This window comes from Trichosurus vulpecula, chromosome 4 (genome assembly GCF_011100635.1).
Source record: "Trichosurus vulpecula isolate mTriVul1 chromosome 4, mTriVul1.pri, whole genome shotgun sequence".
Classification (NCBI taxonomy): Eukaryota; Metazoa; Chordata; class Mammalia; order Diprotodontia; family Phalangeridae; genus Trichosurus; species Trichosurus vulpecula.
This window is the reverse complement of record NC_050576.1, coordinates 245,298,847-245,324,283: the sequence shown is the minus strand read 5'-3', so window position 1 is coordinate 245,324,283 and position 25,437 is coordinate 245,298,847. Positions and strand designations below refer to the sequence as shown.

At 40.6% G+C, this 25,437-nt stretch overlaps 1 protein-coding gene across 4 annotated transcripts in view; it reads left to right on the top strand.

Annotated features, from left to right (window-relative positions):
- TNIK (TRAF2 and NCK interacting kinase) overlaps positions 1–25,437 on the top strand; it is a 436,634-nt gene that overhangs the window by 233,053 nt on the left and 178,144 nt on the right. For all 4 annotated transcript variants that reach the window (XM_036754967.1, XM_036754966.1, XM_036754965.1 and 1 more), the window contains exons 4-5: positions 19,221–19,346; positions 23,674–23,784. In XM_036754967.1, coding sequence (XP_036610862.1) covers positions 19,221–19,346; positions 23,674–23,784 — 237 coding nt within the window. The remainder of the gene's footprint in view (positions 1–19,220; positions 19,347–23,673; positions 23,785–25,437) is intronic.

Here is a 25,437-nt window from a genome sequence, read left to right as displayed (position 1 = left end):
AATCAAAGAAGATACAGATACACACACATGCACATATATATATACAGACACACAGATACATATATTTATGTGTATATATGTGTGTATGTATAGAAGATATAGATATACTTATATATACATATATGCATGTATACATGTATCTTCTGTTGACATATACATACATATACATATGTAGGTAGGTTTGTATATGTGAGTGCATATAGATATGCATATTTCCACACATTTATGTGTATGTGCATGAGTGTGTATATATATACATATACATATGCATATATAATATATTTATATATGTGTGTGTATATATATACATACATATATACATGGATATACATACACACTTGCACTCTGTTTGGGAGATGGAGTCACCTAGACCAGAAGTAGATTGAGGATGGAAGAACTCTGAGGGTGAATTATAATGGCTATCTTGTATGGGGATCTTTGCAACAGAAAGTCTTAGTTTTTGTTTGTTTTTTCAACATGCCAACTAACCTCAAATATTTATAATAATTAAAGTCCATTGCTCTTTTCTATGCTCCCTTGCTTGGATGAACAAAGGCAAGCTGAAGAATGAAGTTCATTCTGTGTCAGAAATGCAATTACAGTGCTCACTCCTATTTCTTTTGTTGACTTTATTTAAAATATTTTAATGCATTTTCCAAGAGAACAGAGAACTCCATAGGAGACCTCAGTGGACATCAAAGGCATGCTAATATGTTTTATATTGTCTTGGGGACTGTTCAGAGACATCTTTTAGCTACACCCAGATAAACACATGAAAGTGAAGAGAGAAAAGATTTAAATTGAGCCTGAAAGCAGATTATCCAAGGCAAATAGACTTTGAATGGTTCCCACAAAGGTATCAAGAATTATTCTTGTGCAAAAAGAGGCCAGACCAGTGGGCTCTCTAGCCTATTTTCAGCTGCTTCCAGTGGCTGTTTTGTAGAAAACACTGGGAAGTAGATGCTAAGGTATTCATCCCTGCCTGACCTCCCCTTAATTACTTAATTAAATACATTCCATTCATTGGGATGTATATGTTATATTACACTTATATTGTGTCTTATTCCAATGCCCCATGTTAGTTAATGAGCTGCTCTTAGTTCCCTATGAAAACATCAGATGAGCCTGAAGGTGAAGTCCTTGGGACCCATTGATGTTAGATTCATACAATTCCAGAGCTGGAAGATATCTCAGAGGGCATGTAATAGAACCTCATCACTTGATAGATGAAGAAATAGATGCCCAGAAAAGAGAAGTGACTTGGCCAAGGTCATTTTCTAGTAGGTAATAAAAGCTGTATAATTCTAGTATGAAAATAATAATTGCAGCTCACATTTAGAGAGCGTTTAAACTCTAAAGAACACTTTACATACATTTTCTTACTTGAGCCTTAAAATAACCTATCAGATGGGTGCTATTAGCATCCCCACTTAATAGATGAGAAAACTGAGCCTTAGACAAATTAAGTGACTTGCATATGTTTACATACCTATTAAGTGTCTGAGGCAGGATTTGAACCCAGGTCTTCTTGATTCACTAGTTCAATACTAAATGATATGTTCATATCTATTTTCATAGGATAATAGATTCATAGCTGGGAGGGACCTTAAAGATCATCCAGTCCACCATTCTCATTTGTCAAAGAAACCCAACTCCTGGCTTTGTCAACTATAGAGAGGCAAGCGTGTGCTAGACACAGGTCCAGCTGATTCTTAAATCTTCAGGGTGAACATCTACACCTCAAAAATCGGCAAATGCTATAAATCATGGCTTGATTCATTGTTTTATTGATTTTCTGGACTCAAGAAAGTGGTAGAGAAAATGTTAATAATTTTGCAGATTCAACTTAGTGTGTTATGGGTACAGTTACTTTTTGTTTGTTTACTTGGAGGGGGATGGAGAGCCAGTTGTTAAGCATCTACCGGCACAACAGTGCCTAGAGGCTACTTAATAAACACTTATTGAATTGGAACGCATGTAAATTAGAAAATAAGGGACATCAAAATTGGATCCTGCTCCTTTTTCAATAGAAATCCATTTATAAAGGTGTTACCTGCAACAAAATTCTAGCCCCAAAGCTAATGTCGTAAATTAATTGGGAAGTTATCTTGAGACACAGCTATAGTGCATTCCTTGAGTAAGGTGGGTATATTATAGAGCGAAAAAATACATACTATATATAATATAATATTATATACACACACACATATGTGTAAGTGTGTGTGTGTGTGTGTGTATGTGAGAGAGAGAGAGAGAGAGAGAGAGAGAGTGTGTGTCAAATAGATACACACATTTTGTACTCACTACTTAGCTCTTCTCACATAGATTCTAAGACCAATGAGCCCTCAATGCACTTCTGTTCCATTGCTCTTATAGTTCAATTCCACAGGACCTATTCATTCTCATGCCAGTCGGAACTGGCCCTGAGATCAAGAATAATTCTGATCCCATTTTCTGATGCCATTTGTGGCATATTTAAGTACTTGCAGGGCTGTGACGTTGTCGCTCTATCAGCTTCATGGAAATTTAGCGAAGGGTCTAATGGTCTGTCCCAAAGTAAATATTTTTAGTTTACGATGATGTTACAAATAGAACTTGGTCTTCCTGTTGTCCCATGGCAGCCAGAGCCATGCATATAATGGGCCATTCCAAGAAAAGCCCGGATAGAAGCTGGGAATTTCTCCATCTTTGACCTGACATTATGGAAAATCCCAGCCTGACATCCTGGCTCATATCTCTTGCTTCACCCTCTTGGTGAGTGTAGCCAAAGTATATTTCCAGTGGAAAACTCTCATATAATATAACCCTTTTTTACAAATACTGTTTTCTCATCGAGTGGGATGAAACATTGCAAGACTTTCCCCCACAGACTGTTTTAGTTCAGTGTTCTAAGGAACCCCAGAATCTCAAAGAAGGGGCTACTGAAGCCTGTACTTGGAAACTCCCCTAAAACACTGAAAGAAGGAGCCGTCCAGTCTCAGCTTGAAGGCTGTAAGAATGGGGAAGGTGCCACCCCCTTGCTGATAGTAACAACCACAACAATAACTTTTAAGGGCAGCTAGGTGGCACAGTGGATAGAGAGCTGTGCCTGAAGTCAGTTCAAATCTGGGCTCAGACTCTACTAGACTTCACTTCAGGTGAAGCAAATCACTTCACCCTGTTTGCCTCAGTTTCCTCATCTGTCAAATGAGCTGGAGAAGGAAATGGCAATCCACTCCAGTATCTCTGCCAACCAAACCCCAGATGGGGCCATGAAGGGTCAGACAGGAGTGAAATGACTGAAGAGCAAATAGTGCTTGAAAGTGTGTGAAGTGCTCAACATATATTGAATTGATCCTCACAACCTTGGGAAGTAGGTGCTGTTATTATTCTCATTTTCCAAATGGAGAAGCTGGCTGAGAGAGTTGCCCAGAGTCATATAGCTAGTAAGTGGGCTGGAGGCCAACTTTGACCTTAGATCTTCCTGCCTCCAAGACTTGTGCTTTGTCTACTGGGCCATCTAGCTGCCGAAATTAACTCATTCCACCTTTGGTAGCTCTAACTATATTAAAAAGTTTTCCCTCATATCAAGAGGAAATCTATTGCCTTGTGACCTTCACGTTTTTGCCCTCTCGAGTCATACCAAACAAATCAAATCTTCATGTATATTTTTGAATATTTCAACACAACTATCCATCCCTCCCTGCCCCCAACTCTGCATTCTCTTCTCTAGGTTAAGCATGACCAGTCCCTTCCACTGATCCTTCTATGGCACGATCTTGAAGCACTGGATCATTCTCGTCACTTTCCTCTGCACTCTAGCCTATCAATCCCCTCTTCAATTGTGGTACCCAGAGAACTACTCTTGGTGATGCAGGTGTGGACTACCTTGCAGAGTACACCAGGGCTGTCCCCTCCCTCATTCTGGATGCTGTGACTGTCTTCATGCAGTCTAAAAGTGTTCACTTTGGGGGCTTTCAGATCCTCTGTTAACAGTCAGAATTTTGAAAAGATTTTTTTTCTTTTTTTTATCAAGTACTCTATGACCTCTTTTAGGATATGAAACGATGATTGAAACCAGTGGAACTGCAAGCTCAAATAATTTCTTAAATATTATTTTCATCATAGGCTGCCTCTCCTTTAGAACAGTGTGGTCACAGTGTGATCAGTTTCTGTAATTCTTTCCTCTTGCAAATGAAAGCCTCTGAAGGGTTGACAGCCATCTTACTGCTCCAGTTCCCCCCAGAGTTTTCACTTCTACTCATCCTCTGGTCTCCAAGCTTTTTTTAGTTGTTAAAAATCCCTGGTTATAAACTTAGTCAGTAATTCAAGGATTTTGTAGTTCATCAGTGTGATGCTCTTCTACTGGTGCAGATAGCACCTTTTTATAGCTTAGCAAAAGCTCTTTGGGGGTCATTTTGGCTGGAAAATTCATCATATGCCTCTCTAAATGTGACTAAGTCAGTCCTTGGATGACTGCTACATTCAGTTCACCAAACATTATTTAAGCACCTGCTATGTGCAAAGCATTGTGATGGGCACTGAAGGTGCTAAGATAAAATAGTCCTTGCCCTTGGGAAGCTTACTGGAAAGCTAGCTATATCAAGTCCCCAAATAAACCCCCTTAGTTGGATATGCATATTGTAGTAGAAATTCCTAAGGCAGCTAGGTGGCATAGTAACTAGAATTCTGGGCCTGCAGTCAAAAAAAGACCTGAGTTCAAATTTGGTCTCAGACACTTAGGAGCTGTGCGACCCTGGGCAAGTTACTTAATCCTGTTTCCCTCAGTTTCCTCATCTGTAAAATGAGCTGGAGAAGGAAATAACAAACCACTCCAGTATCTTGGCTAAAAAACCCCAAATCTAGTCATGAAGAGTCAGAAATGACTGGAAAACAACTGAACTATTTAAATCAAAAGGGGGATTCACCAACAAGAAGAGGGAGTGACAGGACTGAGAGATGTCCTGGGGTGAGAAGGCTGCTGACATATGGTGGCAAGGTCCAGTGAGTCAGGCAGAAGGATCCTGATTACAAAGACTGTGTCACTTTGTACCTTGGTACCTCCCCCTCCTCCCCTTCATGATGATGCCATATGGGCTGCCATCATCTTGAAATAATCAAACTTGTGGGTTTCCAGAGGACAATGGAGAGACCTATGCTGAAACCGAGTTGATTGCTGCTTGCCACCAATAACATATCAGGTGCAAGGGTGTTATGAGAGAACTCATTGAAGAGAAGTGTGACCCAAAAAGGAGATAGCCACTCGTGTCATGGCACCTCTCCCCCGGCATTGTAGAGAAGATCACATGAGATTATGTACAATCCTTAAAGCTCCCTACAAATGCTGGGTCTTAGCTCTTAGAACAGATCTCAGACTCTCATAACGTTGGCTCAGCATTTGGCTGCTGTCTGCAGTTCCACAAGGAGACTCTCTGAAAGCATACTGTGTCAGTCCCAGATTCTTGACCTTAGGATGGGATGGGGGATTCCTATGAAAAAAGAAATCCCATTAAAACTTCCTACATTAGCTCTGCCCTTTTCACCTTTGAACCTGAGTCACCCCCAGGACTTCAGAGCCTGACATTTGCTCTCCCTCCCTGGGCTCTGAGCTGGAGATTAACAAGGCTATCTTGAGCTCTGATCCCAGCCACCTCTTCACTAGGGATAGAAATAGGTGAGTGATGCCATGTCTCCCAGAAGGTGATGACGTGTATCATGTAACAGGAGGCAAAATCTTACAAGGTGTTCATGAATATGACCAGGCTATGACTCAGGGTTACAGGAGGGAACAAAGAATATTGTCAGAGAATCCTGCCTTTAGGGATCATTTCGTTCAGTTGCCTCATCTTGCAAGTGAGGAAACTGAGGTCACAACGAGAAAAGGTCATACAAGTGATAAGTAGCAGAGCTGTTATTTAAACTAAGTTTCCTGGCTCTAAACCCAATGCTCTTTGCAATACCCTCTGCTCCCTCCAATAGTGTGCTGATCCCCAGCCCACCTCTAACACTTTATTCAGTTCAGTTGGGTTTAATTCAGCAAGCGTTAATTAAGTGAGGATACAAAAACAAAAATGACAGTCACTGCTCCCAGGGAGCTTACTTTCTACTGGGTGGATGAAGTAGTGCAGCAGCAGCAGCAGTAGTAGTAGCAGTAGTAGTAATAATGATGGTGGTAGAGTAGTTATAGTAGTAGTAGTGGTGGTGGTGGTGGTGGTGGTAGAGTAGTTATAGTAGTAGTAGTGGTGGTGGTGATGGTGGTGGTGACAATGATGATGATAACAAAGCAATATAATTAATAATAATAATAATAACAATGACAACTAATATTTCTGTAGCACTGAACCACCACTACTACTATTACCACCACTATCACCACCACTACCACCACCACCACCATCACCAGCATTACCACTGCCACTACTACCACCACCAACACCACCACAATTACCATTTGTCAAGGGAAATACCCAGCTAGTAACTGTGTGAGATAGAATTTGTCTTTATGTCTTTCTTGCACAAATGTGTGTATTGTGTCCCTTTGTTTCCTTATCTTGATGGAACACATAGGTAATGTAGTGAAATGGAAAGAGCCTCGTCTCAGGAGTTACAGGATCTGGTTTCAAATCCCATCTCTAACTGAGAGTGAGCATTTCCACCTCAGAAGTAAGCCCAAAGTTCCAGATCAGAGCTTGACTTGGTTTTGTTGATTTCCTACATTTAATAAATGGATAGAGAAAATGTTAAAATGCAGATTATACTAATAACTATGTTGCGTTCACAGTTTTTAGAGCATTGGCTGTTAAACATTTCCTAGCCCACCCTGCTTTTTGCCTGTGTTAGCTTGGGTACCTCTAACCTCCTAGAGCCTTCTCACCTGCAAATAAGGAGGTTGGACCTAGGTCTCTTTAGCCCTAGAACTATGATGTGTGTATATAGATAAATAAATAGCATACATTTTGGGAGGGGCAGGGGAGAGCTTATTGGGTATAGCTTGAAAGGCATCCCACAGGAGGCATCTCCCGAGCTTGTGATCAGACTACTTCCCAGCCCCTTGTCCCCAGCCCCTGCTCTCCTCTCTGACTCATCCCTTCTTTTCTCCTCCAGCTCTTAGTCTCACCAATCACCACGTATGTCTTCTGATGGGAACCAGTTATTCCCCCAGTTTTTCAAAGAGGAGCACATGAAAGGAGCTAAAGAGGCAGGAGGCAGGAGGGAGACAGAGTATTCTAGACATGGGCCCCAGCCTGCGAATGCAAGTGAAATCAGGTTTCAAATGAACATCTAGGTCAGCCCTGAATACAAGTCACTATACACTTGTATCACAATACAGTGATACAAGTCACTAAAATGCTTTGAGGGAAGCAGGAGCAGTAGAGGAGGAGAAGGTCTTCATGTGTGTGAGAGTCTGTGTTAACACACATATGCATATTTGTATAGAGGCAGACCTAGATCTTTCTTGGTACCAGATGGCAGTGCCTTCCCTCCTTTTCCCCTATCACTCCATCTTCTCTCTCTCTTCGCCCTCCACCTTACCCCCACACCCACCCCTCCCAGCACAAGCTAGGACTGAATCAGCTGTAGTGTGTTGAGGCTGGCCTGTAGAGATCATCTGGTCCATCCCAACTCTCTCTTCTTCCCTATTTTAGTTGGTTTGTTAGGCCCTGGGGTTCTTAACCTTTTTATGCCATGGATCCCTTGGGTAGTCTGATGAACCTTCAGGACCACCTTCTCAGAATCATGTTTTTAGATATTTAAAAAGAACATCATAGGATTAAAAAGGAGCATCTGGGTGGCACAGTAGATAGAGCACTATAGAGTTATATAAAATAGAGTTAAAATTTGTTTAAAAATAGGTTCATGAGACTGGGGAAGGCTTGGGATCCATGTGATCATTGTATTTATTATTCTCTGAAGGTAGATCTGAATATGCTATGTGTCTCCCACTGGGTCCAGTGATTGATGTACCCGGGAAAGCCCAGAAAGACTCTAAGCAGTCTAGACTTAATTAGGTTGTAAAGTCAATCCCTACTCAGGATTTTAAGGGACCTTTGGAAAGTAGTATTGATTGTACATGCAACCCTTGTGTTGCCTTGCAAGAAAGGCCTAGGGACATTTGAGGGCATTATCTTACCTTCTTGGCTCATGGTCCCTACCTAGGAATGATGGAGGAATTGGATGCCTGGCAGTCCCAGTATGTTGTGATAGCTCATCCACTCACCAACGTGTGATTTACATAAAGGGCAAAATTTCCGGAGTCGTGCTGTCCTCTTGACCCTTCCCCCCAATTCAGTTACCTCTACTTCCTTCTATCTGGCTTTTCCTCTCCCTTTTTATCCTCTAGTCTCCACCTGCTACTAGCCCCTCCCATCACCATGCACATCTGACTGAGCTTTTATTCTTTCCACCTATTCAAAAAAGAAAGGGAAGAAGAAAAGGAAAATGTCTCAGTACCTGCCACATAGGTATATAGATTTAGAGTTTAACCATCTCCCCCCACCCCCATCTCAGCCTCTTTCCCATCAGCCACCTCCCAAGGATATACTTGAATATGTGATAACTACCAATGGGTAGCACTGGACTATGGTAGTTGAACTTTGGTAGATAAAAAGGAAATGCAAAGAGTCTGACTGAGTCTAATGAACAAAAAGAACAAAGAAAAGTCAGATGTCAGCACTGGAGTGAACAAAGAAGAGAATTAGAAGAGGGGGTGATCCAGATGAATACTGAGTGAAAGAGCAATTTCTCAGGATGCCAGAGTTGAAAAGCACCTTGGAGATTGTTCAGTCTCATATAGTCACTACCTAAGAGGAATCCTTTTCAACACACTTGACAAGAGGATGTATAGCCTTTTCATATAGGTCTCTTCCCAAGATGGTTTGTTTCGCTGTTGAGTAGTTCTATAATTGCACCCTGTTGGCCCTACCTCTGCCTTCTGAGGACAAGGAGAACCCATCTAGCCCTTTTTTCACATGACAATCCTTCAAGGCCACTATGAGGTCCTCCCTGAGTCTTTTCTTCATCAGACTAATCATTCCTTCTGTCCAACCAAGCCTTCAGAATTCTGTGTACCATGTTCTTTACAAACTAAAAAAGCCTTATAGAATTGCCCATAATTATTGTCATTATTCCTTGCTGCCTGGGAGCCTAGCAGAGATAGAGCAGGCAAAGCAAGTAGGGCGGACATATCCACACCAAGGGAAATCAGTATGAATTGCTTTCAATGCCAAAGAGTAGCTGTCCTAGGTACCTATGTCTCCTAGTAGTTTGTGGTCATTTCCTTCTTCATGGCCATTAATAAAAGAAGCTTGGTTGAACATGCCTAGGAGCCTGGGGCTGGTGACTGCCAGAGGGATTCAGAAGTGTACACACATGATGCTTTAGCCTTGAAAAGAGGCTTAATCCAGGCTTGAGGTGAGGGTAGAAGCCTTTGATAGGTGGGATGATGCCACCTGAAGACTTCCCACGATGTCCTAAACTTGGAACAGGTCCTTTCCATCCCTGGGCCTCAGCTTTCATGGGATTAATGTGAGGGAGCTCACCTAGAAGGCCTCTGAAGTCCCTTCTTAAGCTCTGAATCTATGATCATTATGTTGGGATAGTTCTTGGAGCCTGGGAACCTAACAAAGATAGACCAGACCAAGCAAGCTGTAAAGAAGGAGTATCTGTGTTTTGGAGTTGCACTGACCTACATTCCCCATCACTGGTACTTGTTGCTCATCCTCTGGGTACCATGAATTTCTGGATCATTAAAAGAAAGGAAAGCTGTGGGCTTGAAATTAGCAATTTGAAATAAACATCCATTGCATCTGACCTGAGTTTTGCTGCCTTTGAGTAAAAATCTACCTTTCTATTCTTACTTTGTACTAAATCAATGGTCCGACTCGTGGCTTATTTTTAAAATTAAAATTCTGTTTTTTTAATTAACAGAAATCTACTTTCCATCCCACCCTAACTATTTAAAAAAAGAAAAATAAATCCCTTGTTAAAAATGTATACATTTTATATGTACATGGATACATACACTTGTGTGTGTATTTAAGCAAAACAAATTCACACATCGTCTATTTCAAAAAATCATATATATTTTATTCTTATTTTCATCACTTATTTTCAATTTTTCCCTGTATACTGGCTCATTTCCTACTACTTACAAAACATGTCCATGTCTCCATTATCCAAGAAAAAACCCCAAAACCAAAACTCTTCACTTGATCCTTCTGTCTCCACTATCATCCTATAGCTCTCCTCCTGCCCTTTTGTGGCTAAGCTGCTTGTAAAGGCCATCTGTAGTAGGTGCCTCTAATTTCTCTCTTCTCATTCTCTTCTTAACCCTTAACTTTCTTACAATCTGACTTCTGGCCTTATTATTCCACTGAAACTGCTGTCTCCAAAATTATCAATGATCTCTTAGTTACCAAATCCAATAGTCTTTTCTCAATTATTCTCCTTGACCTCTCTGTAGCCTTTGAAACAGTTGATCATCCTGTCCTCCTTGGCAGTCTCTTTTTTCTAGGTTTGACATCACTCTCCTGCCTCTCCTCCTGCCTATCTGACCACTCCTTCTCCTTTGCTGGATCCTTTTCCAGATCATGCCTTTTATAACTGTAGATGTCCCTCAGGCTTCTGTCCTGGGTGTTCTCCATCTATACTACTTCACTTGGTGATATAGTATATCATCAGCTCCCATGGATTTAATTACCATCTATATGCAAACTATTTTCAAATTTACCTTTCCTGCCTCCACATTTCTGCCCTTCTCCCATCTTCCATTTCCAACTGCCTTTCAGACATCTTGAACTGGATATCCAGGAGACATCTTAAACTCAACATGTCTGAAATGGAACTTATTACCCTTCCCACTAAATCTTTCCTCCCTTCCTTCCTTATTACTATAGAGGGCATCACTATCCACCAAGTCCCATAGGCTCACAACCTACTTTCTTATCTTATTACACCTTATCATGTACTCTTTGATTCAGTGACACCCACCTCCTCGTTGTTCCTCAGACAAGACCCTTCTCTTGGCTCTGGGCATTTTCTTTGGCCAGCCTCTATCCCTGGAATGCTGTCCCTCCCCATCTCTACTTGCTGACCTTCATGGCTTCCTTTAATCCCCAACTAAAATCCCACCTTCTACAGGAAACCTTTCCCAACCCCTCTTAAGTCCTTCCTTCTCTTAATTGTTTCCTATTTATCCCATGTATAGCTTCTTTGTATATATTTGTTTGCTTGTCTCCTCCATTAAATGGTGAGCTCCTTGAGGACAGGGATTATCTTCTGCCTTTTTTTGTATTCCCAAGGCTTAGCATATTGCCTGGCATATGTTTGTTGTTGTTAGTTGTTTTTCAGTCATGTCCAACTCTTCATGACTCCATCAGGGGAAAATTTATTTGAGTACACATTTTTATCCTACCATTTTAGGGGTACGTTCATTACTAGAAAAATTCCTAGATTTAGAAAAACATTCTTGGCATCACTGTAAACATTAACATACAAAAGAGCCTACTCTGAGTATCCATATTTAGAATGCTTGCAAGATTGGGGCTGCGTGTGTTTGTGTGTGTGCCTATTTGTGTTTGTGGACGTGTTTGTGTTTCTGTGTGTGTGATAGGTGTACTAACATGCTGATGCACATGTTTACCATAAAACTAGAACAGGTAAGTGTCTGCTTATTTTCACCAGCCTTGGCCTAATGTTATTTATAATAACTTGGTGTTCTGCAGTGCCTTTCATCTTTGTAACTCAAAGTACATTCCCAAACTCAAATTCTCCCAACAGCACAGTACTATAATAATATATTATTATGGTAATAATGTAGTAAACATATAAGTATATATGTTTACTACATATAAAATTACATATAAATATATAAAATGTGGTAAAAAAATAATAAAGTATCACAATTACTATATTATAGCAATAATATAGTAAATATAAAGATGAGAAAATTGCCATTGAGTTTGTGTTGCTCCAAGTCTTAAAGCATACTGAAACAATCTTGGATTAGAACGGAGTTCCTTAGTTCCTTGACCCCTGGGCTTTGGGGCCTCTTTTGGTTGGTCTATTCTTCCTTCATCACTCCAAACACATCTTCTCTTTCATACTGTATTCACTCCCTATTTTGATTTCTTTAATTTTTCTCATTTTCCCCTCCATTGCTCCTACCTCTTCTTTTGTTTTTCTTAAATCTAATTCTCTTATGGATATTTTAGTCTCCCTCCAGCAGGTTTGTAACTTTATTTCTTTTTTTAAACCCTTCTTTTCCCATTTAAAATGAAAAAGACTTTAAATAGTTTGGAGAATATTTCCTTCTGTTTATAGTTTTGATTCAAATGATAGAGTCTTACATTTGGAAGGCGCCTCAGCAGGCATCTAGTTAAAGTCATACCTGAAAAAGAATCTTGTTCACACCACTTCAGAGAATTGGTCATCCAGCCTTTGTTGGAAGATGGCCAGAGAGAGGAAGCCTATTCCCCTCCCCAGGCAATCCATTCTACTTTTCATTCCACATTCATCCCTTTCTTCTCCTCCAATGATATCTTGTTTTTCTTTCTTCCATGCTTAGAATTTTAAGCATGACGATAAATTCCACTTTACATATTCAAAATCTGATCTTCCCAACCAGATTTTAATCCCCTTGAGGGCAAAAACTGTACTTCAAAACCAAATTTTTTTCCAGTATTCCACATGGTGCTTGTCTCATTAGAGGCTCATTGAATACAAGGATGATTGGCAGATTCACCATCTGTTGGTACGCTTGATCCAATCCAACAAATATGCAGTCAATCATCAAGCATTTATTAATCAACTGCTATGATCCAGATACTTGGGAAAGACAAAAAATGGCCCTGTCCTCAAGTTGCTGACCTTGTGTTGGAGGAGGCAACATGTACTTCTTTAGTTATGTGCAAAGTTCTCTTTTAGATATTAAGAATACAAAGACAAAATTTTTAAAAGTCCCTCATGGAGCTTACATGTTTTTTTTGGGGGGGGGGGCAATATTTTATTTTACTTTTTTTTCAATTAACAAGCCTCTATTCTCATTCTCTGTCCTTTCTTTCTTCCCTCTCTTCCTGCCTTTCTTTCTCTCTCCTCCTTCCTCCTTTCCCTTCTTCCTTCCTTCTTCCCCACATTAAAAAAGAGAAAAATATCCATAATCAAAGCAAATTCCAACATTGCCCATTAGGAAACAAGAAACATTATGCTTATTTTCATTGCTATCTTAATATTCTTACATGTTTATTTCAAAGCATTTATTAAATCCCTGCTACATCATTCACACTAAGATATATTACAAGTAATGATTCTAGCTCTCTAGAAACTTAGTTAAGGTTCCCCTAATTGTGATTAATATTTTAGAAGCCGACTAGCAAGAAGACCAAGGGAAATTATATAACAACTGAACTAGTTGTCTTGAAACTTGGGAATAGATATTTCTTTGTGGGGAAATATTATATGCCATATCTGGGGAAATTAACTGCCCTTCTCTGAGCAGCTTGAACAGGCTCATAGGGTCTTTTTTTCCTAAGTAAGGTAAAAAAAGATGTGTGTTTTAGCAGATAAGAAGTGGCATTGGAGTTAGGAAGGCCTGGGTTCAGGACCAGTGTCGGGTTACCCCTGGCCAGCTCTCTAAGATAATAAATTGCAGAGCACTGGATCTGCTTTGGTAGAGGGAATGTCCCTACCAGGAGTCTCCTGTGCTAGTGAAGTCACTCAAACTCCCCAAAAGGTTGAATAAATGAAGCCTGATTGATCCCAGTGTCTCTAGGACACGAGACCTACTGCTTATGCTAGTGTGACCATTGTCTAGGGCAGGACAGACATGCCAGCTAGTGGGAAAAGGCTAAGGTAGGAAAGTCTGTTCCCCACCACATCCTTGATTGGAAAAGGCAGGTTTTGAGATGGGTGAAAGTTATTACAAATATAATACTATGAAGAACGACAACAGTACTTTGAAGTTTGCAGAATAGCTAGGTCCCAATTAATGCAAATAATGAATCCCCTGAAATGGTCACAGAATTTGAATTCACATTGCATGTTTGCATTGTGCTAGAACCAATTCCCATTTTGTTGTTGCGGTTGTTCAGTCATTTTTCAGTTGTGACTCTTTGTCATGACTCTGTGACCCCTTTTGGGGTTTTCTTGGCAAGGATATGGGAGTGGTTTGCCATTTCCTTCTCCATCCCATTTTTTTACATAATTTTAACTTCGGTTAGCAAGGATGATCTCATTTCAAAACAAGTATGAATCAAAGAACCAAAGTAAGGCTTGATTGGTACTGAAGTGTCTACCCGGAGTACCAAGGGAAAAGTCCTCACAGCTGGAGGAATCAGAAAAGGGCACCTGCAGAAAGTCTTTGTAGGAGAGTTGGCATCTACCCATCTATCTAATTTTCTGTCTATCTCTGTGTCTATCTTTCTATCTGTCTCTAGGACCTCAGTTTCTCCTCAAGAAAAGTGAATGTTTGGACTAGATGCTGTTTGAAGTCTGGTCCAGCTGTAACATATACAGAAATAGCTTGTGTCCAATTCAATTACTATGTTTGGTCTACATCAAAAGAACCCTGAGAAATGGAGGATTCACCATGTTATTTACTAGCATTTCAAAAGACTAACTGCAATGACAAACAAGAGAAAAAAAGGAGAAAACAAGTACTTTTAGGAGACACTGGCATCTTCCATAGAAAGTGGCCTTTGTCAGCTTAGCCTGAGATCATTGGACCATCAAAAGAATAGGACCTTCCAATCATATTTCAAATTCCAAAGAGGTAGTGTGCTTTTGAGAAAAGACAGGTATGACGTGATGCCATTGTCTGGATTTGTATAGGGAAAGTCAGCACAGAGGGCCCCCGAAACCCTGCCATATGAAAATCAGTTGAAAGGATGTTTAGACTTGGGGGAGGTAAAGGCAGGGAAGGTATTAGAACTCTCTTCAAGTATTTGAAAGGCTGTTATGTTGAAGGGGGTTGAGTTGTTTTGCTTGGCCCCAGAAGCCATAACCAGGAGTGATGAGTGGTAGTTGCAAGGTCTATTTCATCTAGTCAATACAATAAAACATCTTATTAATTAAAGCTCTTATTCAATTAATCACCAAGCATTTATTAGATGCCCATTCTGTGCCAGGCACTGTTAGGCAAGAGTACTACAAAAACAAAGGGAAAGGAATAATTGCTTCCAGGGAGTTCATAGTCTATAGGGGATAATAACATGTCCGTGGAACCAAGGCATGTCAAGGGGCCCAGAATGACCCTCAAACTCTGTTATCGGGATGGTTAAGTAAACTCTGAAGTCTGATTCAAGTCTTTTCAAGAGGGTAATTTGGGGGAGGGAGGCAGCCCAAGCAGTAGGGACTCATGAAGAAGGTTACTCTTGTTTTGAGGTTTGAAAGAAGGCATAGATTCTGAGAGGCAGAGATAGGAAAGGTAGCGGGGGGTGGGGGCGGGGAGGGAATTCCAGGCCTGCCAGACAGTCTGTGCAAAGACTCTCAGATAGTACATGGAGTATGGGAGACATGAGAGGGACTGCAGGAAGACCTCTTTGGCTGCAACCTCAAGTGTGTGAAGGAAAATAGGGTGGAACAAGCCAGGAAAGGTGGACTGGAGCCCGATTGTGAAGGACTTTGAATGCCAAACAAAAGAATTCATGTTTTATCCTGGAAGTGACAGGCAGCAACCAACATATCTTGAGCAGGAGAGTGATGTAATCGGACCCATCCTACCAATCTCATGGGATGAAATGAAATACAATATGTATGTAGAGTGTTTTGTAAGGCACTCTACATCAACATGACATTGTTATCAAATGTTATCAATTTCCTCGAATAACTGTCAATGATTAGACAGTCTGTCAGTAAAGGTGCTTTATTAAGTGCCTACTATATGCCAGACATTGTGCTCAGTACTGAGGGTAGAAAAAGGGACAAAAGATAGTCCCTGCCCTCAAGGAGCACACAGTCTAATGAGGGAGACAACAATCAAACAAATACATAGGAACAAGCTGCATGCAGAATAAATAGGACGGAAGAGAGGAATGCATTAGAATTAAAGAGGGATTGAGAAAGGCTTCCTATAAAAGGTGGGATTTTAGCTAGGACTTGAAGAAGATAGGAAAGTCATGAGGGAAAGATGAGGAAGGAGAGCATTCTGGGCAGGAGGACAGTCAGAGAAAATGCCCAGAGCTGAGACATGGAACAGTAAGAAAGGCAGCATCACTGGGTCAAAGTATGTGGGGGAGGCAGTAAGGTGTTAGAAGACTGGGAATGTGTGTGTATGGGGGGGGGGTTCTAGGTTATGAGAGATTTTTAATACTAAACAGAATTTTTTGTTTATTATAAAATTCATACATTTAAAATATATTGTTATTTTTTCAATTATTAAACATGTGTTTTTTTCCTTCCTCTCACCCAGCCCCACCCACTGCGGAAAAAGGAAATCTGTTGTTTTTATATCACATGAACAAGAATAGTCAGCTTTCTACACATACTAAATATGTCATTTACTCAGTTTTAAAATACTACCATCTTAAAAGTACTGATAGCATGTCTTCATATATGAAATAGGACTTGAAAAATTCCTTTTATATTCCTTCATTTTCTGGCACAGACTTTTGAAATTAATGATACGCCAATATTTAAGGCAATGTGGAGTAGTGGGGACAATACTGGCCTTGGAGTCAAATCCTAGCTCTGAGATTTAGTTTGGCCAAATCACATGACGTCTCTTAGCTTTGGTTTCCTTACCTGAAACACCTGCCTGGTAACTACTAATTATGAAATCATAGAAATTCTCCCTCTGCTAATGTCTGGCTCACACCACTTCTCAGCTGCTGCCCCATTCCTCCCATTTTCCTGTTCAACTCCTGGAGCGAGGCGCTTCCACTTGGTTCATGCACTTCCTAATAGCCCACTGGCTCCTGGATTCTCTCTGATCTAGCTTTCATCCTCAGCACTGAAGTCTCTTCAGTAAAACTTCCTTCTTCAAAAGTGGCATGACCAACATACCCAATGTTCATCTCCTCTGTTGTCTTTCTCTGTTCTGTTCTCGTCCTCTTGTGCACCATGTTTGGTCAGCAGATGCCCAATGATGTGAATAAATTAACCCTAACCCTAACCCTCCGACTCTAAATCCCAGTGACCTAAAGTGAATATTACATAAGAGTTTCTTCCCTGTTTCTTTCTAAGTGAGGATATAAAGTGGGGTGGAAGCACATTCTTTCATTTCCTAGAGCATTAAATAGGGCACAGTGATCAGGCCCAGGATGATAAGATTTAGAGAGGGCTGAGAGCAGTACTACTTCAGCAGGGAGGACAAGCTGAGTTTAGCACTTGTATGAGTATCTGTCTCTATCTGTCTATTCTATCTGACTTTATCAGTTATCTTCTCTCTGTGACCTATATCTTCTCTATAATATTTCTCTCTATCATCTATATTCTCTATCATTTATGTATTCCTATCTTCTCTATCATTTTCTATCTTCTCTGCTATCTACATCTTCTCCATCATCTCTCTCTTTTTTATCATTTATCTCTATCTTTTCTCTATCATCTCTAAGTTCTCTATAACCTATCTTCTCTCTCATCTCTACCATCTGTCAGTCTACCTTCTCTCTATCACCCATCAATCTATTTTATCTGTCATCTATTTTTCTGTCATTCATCTCTCTTATCTCTATCAGCTGTCTCTATTCCTGTCATCTATCTTCTCTACCATCTCTCTCTCTACTTCCTCTATCATTTCTCTATCATCTTTCCTCTAACCTTGCCCTAACCCCAGAAGCTCATGGGATGCTTGGGTGCTTGTGCTTAAACACTAATTCTAATAGCCTCTGCTTGGGTGCCTGTGCTTGAACCCTAATTCCAAAACCACATCCAGTTCTAAAATCACATCTCTCCCTAGACTCAAAATACTGTCTCTCTAGCTCAAGGGCAGCATGCCCCAGCAACACACTTATCTCTACTCCTTTCACAGTAGGCAGCTGTGCCTATCTATAGAATGACTCCCTGTGTACTGATAATTGGCTGTGCACTGGGTCATGACAATATTTACTACTTACTGACCTTACTGATATGTATCCTAGATATAGTCAAATGTATACTCTTAAATTTATTTTGTCTAACAAGACATTTGATGAGAGCCACCCAGATATTCCCAGTCAGCCTTGACTGTTAGTTAACTTAGTGATGTTTCACTGTCAAAACCACTCCTCCCAGTAGCCCCTCCTTGGGCTATTTCCCAGTGAACTCTGGGTAATATGCCTCTGCAGTATATACAAAAAAGTGCATGTTCCTTTAAGAATTGACCACTCCTTAACCACTCCCTAATCCCACTCCAAAACACCTAATTGACATGTTTCACCCCTAAATCTCTTATAAAAACTTTTCCTACATCCCTGTAAGGTTACAGGTTCCCTAAGAACTCTTGCCTGCTGTAAAGTGTAATAAATCTTTGCCACTTTGACTTAAAGAATGCTTGAGATGATGAGTTCATTCTGGATGGCCCCGACCCTCTCCACCACTCGGTTCCTTGAGGGGTACTCCCCCTCAATGACCCTGTCTGGAAACTCCAGTCCTGGGAACTTTAGTTTTGGGATTCCTGAATCCATGGGTTTTTCTCCCTCAACAAAGCCACATCCCAAGTGAGTTCCTTCTTGCCCGGGCCCTGGCCTACTTCTTCACCTAAGGCAGCTTTCCAGTGGCCTCAGGCTGTCTCCCTGCCACCTTCCATCTATCATCTATATAACTTGTATTGCCTAGTTATTTACATGTTGGCTCCCATGTGAACTATTTGAGGGCAAGGACTATTTTTGCCTTTCTTTGCACCCAACAGAGAGGGTCGGGCGCACACAGGAAGCACTTAATAAATGCTTGTTGATTGCTGAATTGCTTGCCATTCTTTGCTCATCCAATAGTCTTGTATCCTCAGGTTCCCCTCACAAAGTGACTTTTAAAAGGTTAACTTCAGGCTGCTTGCACCAGGTACCAGACCTGCTCATTACAGATCTAAGGGGACCAGTTCTCCATGTGGGCAGAAATACCCCCTCCCTCAACATTCACACTCCCAATCAAGATTCATTCAAAAGTTTTCCTTCTAATGGAACATAATCATTATACTTGCTTATCTACTCACCAGGAAGTAAAAAAGCATGGAGACCTATTGACTATTCTACTAAGATGATGATGTAATGCTGAAATCTACTGGGTGGATCCAATGTGTTTTAATGGCACATTTTCTTTGCCCTATATAGGATGAGGAGGAGGAAATCAAACAAGAAATTAACATGTTGAAGAAATACTCTCATCACAGAAATATTGCTACTTACTATGGTGCTTTTATCAAAAAGAATCCCCCAGGAATGGATGACCAGCTCTGGGTAAGTGTCCTTTTCACATTTTGTTTTGCTTCTGTCTCTTTTGTCTTTCATCTAGACTTTGACCAATGGACAGCATTTATCCTTGTTCCCATCCTCTCACTAACCTTTGAATTTCTCTCTTCCCTTGAGAACTATAACCTAGCACCCTCCTAAGATAGGTTCTACCTTCTTCTCAGTCTACTTTTCTGGGTCATCTTCATTCAGGTCGTGCTGGCTAACCATTATCTCCTAGTGCTCTGTTTTGGGCCCTCTTCTTTTCTCCCTCTATACTGTTTTGCTTGGTGATCTCATCAGTTCCCATGGATTCACTTCTCATCTCTGTACAGATGATTCTCAGATAGATTTATCCAGCCTCATCCTGTATACATTTTCGTTTACTTATGTATGGATATATTGTTTTGGCCCCTGACAATGTAAGCCTCTTGAAGCAATTTCATCATTTATGACATTGTATCCCTGGTGCCTAGAAAAGTGCCTGGCACATTATTACTATATAATAAATTCTTGTTGAATTTAACTTTGGCTTTTACATTCAGAACTCTTCAGTAGCTGCTTTGTCAATGAGATGAATAGACAAATTGTATTAAAATAATTTCATGGTGATGAGTCTCCCTATCCCAACTCTACCATCCCAGCTTGTTTCTATTGGTACTTGATGGTAAACAACAAACCTACGATCCTATGTGCTCTGGGGTGTCAATGTCCTTTCTAACATATTGAGAACTAAATTGAACATGGATGTAAATCTAGAAGGCACCCACATTAGAGACCACATCTAGCCCAACCCCCTCATCTTATATACTAATGAATATCCTCAGAGAGGATATGTTACTTGCCCAAGGTCACACTGAAATTAAATGGTGGAATTGGGTTTGAACTTGGGTCCTCCTAAAATCCAACCCTCTTTCTATTGTACCACTCTGGAGTACATAATGTAACCATTTTTTGCATCCACCCAGAACATCCAGAAATCTGAGGAGTTTGTCCCCTGCCTTCAAACTAAATCAAATATCCCCAAGATGATTTTTTGGGGGTGAAACTAGAGTGTTTCCCATGTCACGGCAACTAAGCGATGTTTCCAGTGTCTGATTGAATTATAACCTCAGAGAATTCTATCAGGCTTGCTGCTGAGATAAACACTTGTTTAGCACCAGCTCCTGATAATGGCCAAGTGACTGTCTTTTATCAACTGCTCAGGTCGCAATACGGAAATCAAAAATGGGAGTTCTTTCAATAAAGATTAAGATCTCTCAGAAAGGCGGCAAGCTTCTGACACATAGCATTGCCCTCATGCTTCCCCTGCCTTTCAGTGATGAAGAGGCTCACTCAGGCTATCCTCCATTGAATCACTCTGTCATTGAGAAGTCAAGGATTGTGAAGTGGACTAATTACCCTAAAATTAGAAAGCCACGCAATGTGTTAGTGCCTAAGACTATTGTGTTTTTAAGAGGAATTACAAGTCCAAATCGCTTCTGAAGACCCAGGAGACCAAGCAATGTACCTTATTGGTCACACCCTAGACTGAGCAAAACAGATTTAAGTGTTAATTGTAGCTTCTCTCTCTGTATCATAGCTAGAGAAGCCATGATCTAAACTGAGACATTGGGAACCACGCCGTTGTTTTATTTAAAGGGTGGCCTATCCTTCTCAATATGTAAGAAAGAGGAAGGAAGGAAGATTGAATGGAAGGAAGGAAGGAAGAAAGAAAGGAAGGAAGGAAGTAAGGAAGAAAGGAAGGAAGGAAGGAAGGAAGGAAGGAATGAAAGAAGGAAGGAAGGAAGGAAGGAAGGAGGGAGGGAGGGAGGAAAGGAAGGAAGAAAGAAAAGGAAAGAAGGAAGGAAAGAAGCCTACGAGCCCTCTATGTCACTAGTAGGTGACTGAGTGTGGGGTGTAGGGCAAGAGACATTTATTGAATACTTTATTATAATAATTTATTGCATGAGTGCAGAACAGGAGACATTTATTGATTACCTATTTTACTCTAGTGTCTGGACAAGCTATAATCTCTCTATCAAAAGAAAAAAGAAAAAAATAAATGGGGAAAGATCGTCTATGAAGTCATTTTAAAAGATTATATTTTGTGGTACTATATTAATAAATGTTTGTCGATTGGCTGATCCATTCCTTATGAGACATTTCCTTTGTTGACTTAACTCAGTTGCATTTGGCAGCTTGATTGTATTTGCTCATGGAATCAGGTACCTGTAGTGAGAGAAGCTCCCCACAGTGTGGGTTGCATGATAATTATCAGGACTGCTGTGTGACCAGGGTCACCAATCACCTGCAAACAAGGTGTTTTGGATTGTTGGGGTTTTATGGCTATTACATAATTTAATGATCATTTTGTTCCATAGGAAGATGAAAAGAATGCAGCCAGTTTTAGCCAGAGCTGAGTGTGGGGGTAGGAAATGTCAGAAATCAGTGGCATTAGAGCCTGGCCAGAGGGCAATTGTTTCCTACAGTCTATTGGGGAGTATTTTGTCCAATATTATTTTAAAAGACGCAGAGGCCTGGGGTTTCCACTGCTTCCCTTGGGAAACCGTAATTCTGCAGTCTAATAGGGCTCAGAGGGGGCAAATTTTCCCCGACTTGGTAGCAGAGTAATGACTGGATTTGCAGGAGGTCTTGGAACATTTAGATATTTTTGTAAATAGGATTTGGAGGAAGACAAAAGAAAAAATTATATGCCAAACAAAAAATTAAACTAATGAGATTTCTCTTGGGCTTCCTTGTATTTACTTTTGTTCAAGTTTAAGCATATCATCTGTATCAAGCTTTTCCGCATTCTTCCCCTGATGCTCCCAGTCTTCAGTAATTCCTTTAGCCAAATTGGGCCACAGTTTCCTTATCTATTAAATGAAGGGGTGGCACTAGTTGACTACCCAGGTTCTTGGCCACTCTAGAACTGTGATCCAATACCCATGTGACCTTAACCTCCCTGGGCCTCAGTTTCCAAATCTGTAAAATGAATAGGTTAGACTAGATGGCCTCTTAGTTCTGTTCCAGCTTCAGATCTTTGATCTTCCGATCACAATGATGCTCATAATGCCCCCAGCAGTTATATTATGTTTATTTTTACATACTTTATATGTAGCCTTGTTATCTCCCCCTTAGAATTTTGCTACCCTTGAGAACAGTCATTTTTTTGGTTTTAGATTCCCAAAATTTATCTTCAGTCCCTGGCACCGTAGTTGTCTAAAGGTCAAACAACAGAAAATGGCACTAAGCACGAGGAATGCCAAGATTGGCGAAAACTAGGCATTTAAGAAATTCTTGTAGATAGATTGATGGTGCCAAAGATCCAAAGCTCTTCCCTGGTCACAGGCCAACAGATTCCATCTCTGTGTATTGCCAACAGTCAGAAGCCTATAATTTAATGGGGTCAACATGAATCAACAGAGATCATTTTGGCCGGACTGTTTTCAGTCTGTCCCCAGTAGGTGGTCAGGGATTAGTTTCTGGTTATATTGGGCTAAATTTTACTCGACACTTTCACTTATTTGGGAAGGATATTGTATAAAGTTGTTTTTTTTTTTTTTTTACCATGGAATTGGTTCAAAAGGATAGAGGGAGGATTAGGGAAAGGGAGGTCATTCTATATGTGGGCAATGAATAGAATAGTTCAGACTTGGCAATTTTCATCTTGTCCTTCTCCTTTTTGCCCTCTTTAAAGTAAGGAGCGTGCCTCATGCCTATTCTGCAAAGTTGTTGGACAGTGTAATGAGTTGATATTTATAGACCTTGGAGCTTTGGGGATGAAAGGTGCTAAATAAGGGTTTATTGTTTATTGAATTTATTTGATATATCCAACCTCCTGGGAACTTTTACTGAAGTTAATTAAAAACAGATAGTCCCTGCCCAGAAAGCTCACAATGTCACTTGAAAACCACCTAAGGTAAATGCCTTGTTGTATTTTTGTTACTTGGGATGGCACCAGGATCCATGGCCTCATGCCAACTAGTGATCTCCCCCATCCAATGGTACAAAACCCAGCTTAAGGTTTTCAGAAAGAAAATTGCTGCAAGCAATGGAACCATGTCCTTGAAGTCTGCCTGCCTCTTTTCCTATTTGGGCAATGAATATTATCTTCCATTTCTGATGATAATTTTGAGATAATTTTAAAAATTTCCTTCCTCACTTTATTTTTAGCCAGTAACTCCTTCCACCTTAGAAGCTAGAATTTCCCCTGGTCCACATTGTCTAATGATCACTTTCCCTCTCAAGAATGGCACCCCAAGGTGGAAGGATGAAGGACCTTCCATTGTGCTCAACCAAGCCCGCAGATGCTTCATACCCTAATTATACTAATCGTGCCTTTCTTTGCCAGCTGGTGATGGAATTCTGCGGTGCGGGCTCTGTCACGGATCTGATCAAGAATACAAAAGGCAACACGTTGAAAGAGGAGTGGATTGCATACATCTGCCGAGAGATCTTACGGGTACGAGTCACACGGGGGGCCTACTCCTACTTCCTGATGCTGTCAGTAAATGAGAACCTGGGGAGAGGGGCACAGATGGCAGATGTTCCCAGCCTTTGGGTCTGCTACCTCTGATGGTGATGATGGCATCTGGGAAGTTTCACTCCAATGGGAGTGAGTAGGATTCTAGACAGGACAAAGATAATATGAAAGCTGGGTCTTAATTTATGATTATACCTGGCATTCATTGATAGAGTGTTGTACAGTTAGCAAAGCACTGCTCATATGTTGTCTCATTCAGACCTTGCCACAGCCCCAGGAAGCAGTCATTGTAAGTGAATCTTATCGCTTATTTCCAGAAAGCCAGCCAGCATGGTATAGTGTCCCACCTCTGCCACTCACTGATTGGGTCATCCTGAGCAAATCACTTAATCCCTCAGGGAACTCTTTAAGGCTATAAATTATAGAGAAGGTGCCAACCTGGACTGGTAGAAAGTAGTTTCCTCATGCGGGAGTTCCCTATACCAACTAAATCACTAGTCCTCTATTTTCCTACACATTCTCTGATCTACTGTCCCAGGTACAGCCAGAACCTGAAAAGATAATCTACTGATGTTCATGATTGGGCAGATATTTTGTCTGAAAAATAATTGCAAGAGGTAGCTACATGGTTAGTGGAAATAGGTCTGGGCCTGGAATTGAACACCTGAGTTCGAATCTGGCCTCAGACACTTACTGGCTGTGTGACCTTGGATAAGTCACTTAACCTCCATCTCCCTCAGTTTCTTCAAATGTGAAATGGAGACAACATTAGCATTTTTCCATAGTTGTTGTGGGGATTAAATGCAAAGTGCAAAGCACTTAGCACAGGTCTGGTATATCCTAAGTGCTTAATAAATGCTTATTTCTTTCCTTCCTACTACTAGAAAGTTTTGAACAAGGTAATTTTTGAGGGAATTAGCCTTAATTGTTGTATTGGGGGAGGGGTTAAAAACATCTAATTTTACAACTTTGTTCCCTTGAACAGTTTTCAATCATCACTTTTAAAAAAATCTCCAACCCTTCCCATATGTATCAAAATATTCATAAATGAGCTGCTAGTTTATCAGTGAAGGAAATTTCCATGCTGGGAGCTTCCCATAGTGATTAATGATGTGTCTAGAAGAGCAAAATTCTAAACACGCTTAGATGAGGTGAAGCTGTCCCTCCCACTTTAAAAGTTCCATTTTGTGCATTGGCAAGTTTGGTAGTAATCATGGAGTGCTTGAGTTATTGGTCATTTAATTAATGAGCCCAAACAAAGTGCATCTTCCATTGTGAGGTATAACTGTGCCAGGCAGCCGTGTGAATTCTAAATTGGCTCATACTGATCTCTTGTCAAAAGGCTGGCATGTTGCGGACTGGTGATGATTCCAAACTAAAGTTAATATATGACGTTATGTATCTTTATGTGCTGCTGGGTTGCCAGAAAAAAAAATCAATGAGAGACATGTGGTTATCAGAAAGGAAATCCATATCCCTACGAGCCTCTAGCCTCTAAGAACTAAAAATCAGAGTAATTCAATGGAGAAATGGAACACCTCTGAGTTTAATTGTCACTGAATAATTGTCTTCTGTAGATAATGAACACAGGGTCATATATGAAAGGAAGCATTAAAAAGACAGTAATACATG